A 6,629-nucleotide genomic window follows, 5' to 3' on the forward strand; every position below is an offset into this window, starting at 1 on the left:
GGGGGGGTTACGCACTATGCAGAGCAATACTGTTCGTGGGATTTATCTAAAATTAATATCAGAAAATTCTTTTTGACTTCCAAATGTTGTGTTCGAATTTGAAACGCAAAACGTCGTGTGGAGGACAATATTAACAAACAAAAAACTTGTACAGTTATTTTTGTATCACCCTGTATAATAGTATTGACGATGGCATACGTCAAGTAATTTTAAAATGTTACACCTCTTTGATTGTAATGCGCATTGAGCTTTTTCTTTTTAGAAAATGGACAAGTGCAGCACCAATGCTGTTTATCATTATTATTATTATTATTATTATCATCATTATTATTATTATTATCATTATTATTATCATTATTATTATTGTTGTTATTAATATTGTTATTAATATTATTATTATTATTATTATTATTATTACTATTATTGTTACAATAATTATTACAATTGTTGTTGTTGTTGTTGTTGTTGCTACAGCTGTTACTGACAATAGTTGTTTCATCATAACAATTAAACAAGAGCTTACCTGTGCAATTCGTCCCACAGTCTCCGTTCTTGAGGTCAGCAAACGATGGGTAGATGATGATCTTTTCTTCAGCGGTGAAAACTCCCACCCCAGCGTCTCTCGAAATGCGACGGAAGATGGCTTGGGGCATCTTCTTGACCATTCTGGCTACTGTCGAGGCCGCCATCCGCACAGAGCGCATCTGTACCAACAGGTAATTATACGTGTTTAAGACTAGACGCTAACAAACTCAGAGAGCGTAATAAGAACGCACAGGTTTAAGTCACAGAGGACGCACATTTATTTGTTTTAGTAGTAGGAGTTTTACGGCATTTGCAACACCATAGGGTCATATATGTGCCGAAGATTAAAGGTGTAGTATGAGAGTAAAAAACACAAAAAGAAAGAGGAGGGATCAGGACGATAGACGTTTGATAGGAAAGAAGGAACAAACCACATCCGAGCACCCGCAAACCACCCGTTACGCGCCTTCTGGCCATTCGAACGCGTGTAGGAGCTACCCTTTGGAGTACTGAAGTTGAAGGAATCATAACCACGTTATTCATACAGATTTTTAAACTCAATTTACTTTTTCTAAAACTTGAAACGGCAAGCAACAACATGTTTACTATAAAATGTTCAAATTCGTCTTTCTGATTAGTGTATATTATAAGTCCAAAATGTGCCAAAACATTGCCTTTGCTCCTCTGCTGTTCTTTTCACGCTATAATAGCGTCGATACTCTATTGGTTAGGCTACCAGAATCATAATCGTGAGGCTGTGGGTTCGGTGATTCCTCGTTAAGCTCTTCCAGCCGTTGTGTCCTTATGGTAGGCACCAAACAGTTCACTCAGATTAGAATGGGTACCCGTCTAGATGGTGAAAGATCTTTTCAGTGTGTTAATGAGGCAAGGCAGGGATAGGGAAAGTGGAAAGTGTTTGTTCGTGGCCTATACCCTGATGCAGGGAAAGAAAGGCAATGATGATTATTGTTAGTGGTTGAGCTCTTAACTGACTGCTTGCACTGCATGCCCCCCAAAAAGCCGAGAATGTCTCTGAGTGTACTGAGGTCTGCTGAGGTAGTAATAGTTGTAAAGCGCACAGCGCATGCTGCTTAGCAAGGACACATAATAATATGCGGTATATAAATGCATTTTTAATAATAATATTATTGCATGGTTATTCAAGAGAGAGGCTTGTGGGTAGTTGTGGGGTGCTCTGGTGTGGTTTGCTCCCTCTTTCCTATCAAACATCTATCTTCCTTATCTCCACCTTTTTCGCGTTTGTTACTGTCTTGAAACACCTGTAATCTTTGGCAGCCTTTAATACTATCCAGCCAGCTATCATTTTAAAGAAATTAAAAAACATAGGTGTTATCGTCAATTTAATATCATGGTTTGGCAATTTTCTTACCAACCGAACCCAGTATGTAAAATTAAAACATTCCTCATCAACATACATTACAACAAATACAGGGGCCCCTCAAGAATGTGTTTTGTCACCAGTTTCATTCACACTATACACGAACTATTGTCAAATACACAACAGTAACATCAAGATGATAAAATTTGCGGATGACTCAACCATAATAGGGCTAATTCAGGTTGACCATAACCAAACCGCTTACCGGAATTTCGTTCTTAACTTTTCTGATCGGTGTGAAAATCATAAGCTGTTTTTAAATGTAAAAAACCCCCAAAGAACTTGTTGATTTCAGAAAAAAAAGAAACTGTCCCTGCAGCCACTCGAAAATAAATGTGAAAACATCGAGCTAGTGTCAGATTATAAGTGTTTGGGTGTTACAATAGACAACAAACTCAACAAGCGTGTCCACACTTCTCTCCTGCTTAAAAAAGTGAACAAAAGACTATTTTATTTCTAAGTAAGCTCATGTATTTTGAAGTTGATAAAACATTGATGTCCATTTTCTATCATTCAACCATAGAATATATTACCAATTTTTGTGTAACAGCATGGGCCAGGAACACAAGACAACAAGATAAAGAAAAACTAAATCGACTAATACGGAAAGCATGCAAAATTTCAACATCTACATTCCTCTACTTGAATGAATTGTACATAACAGCTTGCGCTAAAAAAAAATAGCTTCATCTTTTTGGACAACAAACATCCCTTGTTCCCTTAAATAAAATAAAAAGTCAGTCATAAGTAAAAGACCTAGGCTTCTGATCTGTACCAAAGAAAGACACACAAGGTCATTTTTACCATCATTATCAAAATTCTTCCATCTTAACCATCTTGTATAAGTATTCATATGACCTAAGATCGAGCATGCATCAGAATAACATTGAGTATGTATCTAACTAGTGATTATTATTGTTTATATAGCAGCTCATTTATATTATGCATGTGATTGTAAGCCTGTGCGCGTGTGTGTGTGTGTGTGTGTGTGTGTGTGTGTGTGTGTGTGTGTGTGTGTGTGTGAGTGTGTGAGTGTGTGTGTATGTGTGTGTGTGTGTGTGTTTGTATGTGCGTACACGTGGTGAAACACCAAACCATTGTGCCATGATCTGGACAATAAAGATGTATCTTATCTTATTTTACCTATTGTGTTACATGTGCCATAAAACGCCAAACTCTCCACTATTAGTTTTATCTGGTTAACAAAAGAAGGTTTTGTAGGTAAAACTACAGCTTATGATTTTTCATTTTCTTAAACAATTCTTTACCTTTAAATTTCCCTTGCATGAACATTTTATCTTGTCTGTATATACAGATGCAAATGGAAACCTTTCACCAGTGAAAGGGTCATAAAGACTTAATTGCCCATCTTTCATTCGGCGGCTGCTGTTTTAGTATCACTTAACTAGCTACGCCACTGTCTTACCTCACTGTATTGTTCCGCAGTAAGACACGTACCTGGGTCTTGGGGCTTCCTGACACTTCTATTGTGTCTCCTGGTGCACCTGAACTGTTGACCAGAGAACCGTTGTTTGTGACGTAGATGTATTTGAAGCCTGGTGGAAGAGGAGCCTTGCCTTCGTCAATGCTCACAGCTTTCTGCCTGGCGATGACGCTAGCGCGCAGGAGGTGACGTGGTTGATATACAATGCCCCCTTCCTTCTCTTTGATGGAGGCGGACACGACAGCATTTTGAGCTTATTGTAGGTGAGAGGAGTATAAAAAAGTGTTAGTACGAGTTTTACTTTTTTACTTTACATTTTGCTTATCCCTTAGTCTAAGATGACCGTTGGGGCACCAAGGATTGTCGAGCAACCACTTTTCTCCACCCTTCTTCATTTTCAGCCTTTCAAAAGGTTTTACTCAACTTTAACCCTGTCCATTCCACGTTAGGCTAGGGACACGGTGACACGGACAGGGACAGTCAGTTGCTGTCACAGCAACACATCAAAAAGCTTGCACGCCAAAACCGCTCATGATTTCTTTTAAAACACACCTACCCGGCTATGTTGAACACGGACAGGCACAGACAGCAACAGCCAGCGACAGTCAGGAAAATTCGAAAAAAGCGTGCACTACTTCTCCTGTCTGTCTTAAATAAAGATACGATCACAGTGATTGTTCTTGTCAAGATAGAGGATTTTGAAGAGAAACTGATCATTGCGGTGCAAGAAATGCCAGCAATTTATGACAAGAGCGAAAAACATCACGCTAATCGTGATTATATATTGAAGCAGTGGGAGACCATTGGCCATGAATTGGGGTCGGATGGTGAGTGTTAAAAAAAATAGATTCATGATGTGACCACATTTCCCTGTGCCTGTCCGTCCCTGTGCGACAGCAAGTAGCTGTCCCTGTCTGTCCGTGTCACCGTGTTCGTACCCTAATGTTGTCTTCCCGTCTCTTTTTTCTGTCTGCCTTTCCTTCTCCCTCCTATTATTTTGCCGTGTAGGATTATATTTGCAAATCCTGTTGATCCTGTTATGTGCCCATACCATCTCAAGTTGTATGTGTTTTATTGTTTTTAAAATGTAGATGACTTTACGCCCATCATTGACACAATTTTAAGCGTTTAGAAAGCGGGCATCCGACCTTCCCAGCTTGGGATCAGGGCTCCCACCAACAACCAACGTCTCTGTCTATCTGATGGGCTGCTATATCCCACACAACCCTGGGTGACATAGTCAAACAATAGCGAAGTAGTTACATCCTATGATCTAAATTGTGCCGATAGCTATGTTAAATGGTTGTTATAATTTGTCTCTCCCAGTTTCTTGATAAAAGTATACAATTTAAAAATAATGAATGCTAATTTTGTCAAAACTATCATTTTTGAATAGACAATTTAATTAGCATGCAATATGACAAAGAAATCTTTTTCTTCTGAACTGTAGGCTTCACCTAACGAAATGCAATACACCTTACCCAAATAAAACACGGCCACTCCGATGATGCTCCAAACGTACATGTTGACAGCGGTCCCAGAGATTGTGGTAGCCAGACACGAAGTGCCAACTTATATATTATTATACATGTCCACGCTCAAACTGTGGTCCAGTTACGTTTTATGGAGAAGTCCACACACCACGTACGTTTTGGAGAGCTTATCTTTGTTTTTTTTTGCTTTACTGGAGGATAACGTTCGTAAAATGCTAACAATTTACCGCTGTTGGTTTTCTTTTTTTTTGGAGGGAAGCACACTCTGTGATCACATTAATTTACTGCATCATGTTAAACTGGTTCTGGGCTGTCTGCTCCAAAAACTGTAAGCAGATTAGTAGGCTATCGTCTAAAAATCTTTCGGGAAATGCAAGGCACCCAAATCATAAAGATGATGGCTATAAAAAAAATAAAAAATAATAATAATAATAATAATAATAATAATAATAATAATAATAATAATAACAATAATAATAATAACAATAATAATAACAATAATAATAAACAACATTGGTGCTGCTTATTTCTTTTTTCTAAAAAAAAAAATATTATTTAAAAAAACCTCAGTGCGTATTACAACCAAAGAGGTGTCACTTGTTAAAATTATTGACGTATGCTCTCGTCAAAAGTGTTGTTTGTATTGTTTAACTTGTTGTAATGTGAACAACAAACTTGTCTGCAAGATGTTATAGATGTGACAGAGCAGTCTTCTGTTGTAAAGTCATCACAATTTGTTTCCACTCAGGACAGCTTGACCATTGTGCCTGTTTATAAGTGGACAGAGTCTTTAGGTGTGGACTTCAGCAGACTGTCCATTTTACCGTTTTTACTTTGAAGAAGGCTCTGTCAGTGTGCAGGAAATGATCCCCTCAAGATATCCCATTCCCAATACTATTTTGAAACCAAAGACACAATTAGCTGTCAATGTATCTCCTCTTTGAAGGAAACAAAAGGTCTATCTCACAAGCGCCAGTGGTACTTATACAATGAAATCAGGCCTTTTGTTGCACCAGAGCATCAGGATGACGTGTGCCCACTTCCTACCTACTAGTGAGCAAGAACCTTCTTCAGATTCAGATTCAGAATCTAAACCAAAGAAGCTGAGGCGGGAAAGTGTTGGACAGGGGGAGAGGCGTTGACGTGAGTGCACAGGCTGGGATGAGGTGTAAGGGGAAGGTCGCAGTAAAAAAAAAGCCCTCATGACTTTTCTAATTTCTTTTTATTTGTAATTTATTAAGAAAGCAACTGAATAGTGTATGCGTGTATAAAGTCTTCAAAACTGTTATCGTTTCAGTTTATACTCATGCTGCTACTCTGACTATTTCTCAATCTCTCTGATTATGCTTTCTTTTATCTTTAATTGATCAATTAATAATCTTTCTCATCAATGAAAAGTCTGCATAGTGCTTGTAGAGTCTACATAGAATTATGAAGCTGTTAAATTAAAAGGTTTTCAAGGTATACTCTTTTTACGTTCTCCTAGTTTTCCATATTTTGCTCAATGCAGTGTAGAAATAATTATTAGATACTGTCAGTATGGTCCTTTTAGTTCTATGTTGCAAGTATAAAATTATATGCAAGTATACTATTATCATGGTTATGTGCACAGATGTGTGTGGAAATGGGAGAGAGGATGTGTGAGGAAAGAGTGTGTGTATGTATGGGTGCGCATGATTATGTGTGTATGAGGGGGGGGAGGTGTATGTGTGTGTGTGTGTGTGTGTGTGTGTGTGTGTGTGTGTGTGTGAGAGAGAGAGAGAGAGAG

At 38.3% G+C, this 6,629-nt stretch overlaps 1 protein-coding gene across 1 annotated transcript in view; it reads right to left on the minus strand.

The window, feature by feature from the left end:
* The window catches only part of LOC101860720, a 7,839-nt gene extending 2,923 nt beyond the window's left edge, over positions 1–4,916 (minus strand). The window contains exons 1-3 of the mRNA XM_005091703.2: positions 4,850–4,916; positions 3,383–3,621; positions 524–704 (exon numbers count right to left, since the gene is read on the minus strand). Of these exons, the coding sequence (XP_005091760.1) occupies positions 524–704; positions 3,383–3,621; positions 4,850–4,892 (463 nt within the window). The 5' untranslated portion in view covers positions 4,893–4,916. The remainder of the gene's footprint in view (positions 1–523; positions 705–3,382; positions 3,622–4,849) is intronic.
* Positions 4,917–6,629: the final 1,713 nt, after the last annotated feature.

The sequence above is a fragment of the Aplysia californica genome, unplaced genomic scaffold (genome assembly GCF_000002075.1).
Source record: "Aplysia californica isolate F4 #8 unplaced genomic scaffold, AplCal3.0 scaffold00034, whole genome shotgun sequence".
Classification (NCBI taxonomy): Eukaryota; Metazoa; Mollusca; class Gastropoda; order Aplysiida; family Aplysiidae; genus Aplysia; species Aplysia californica.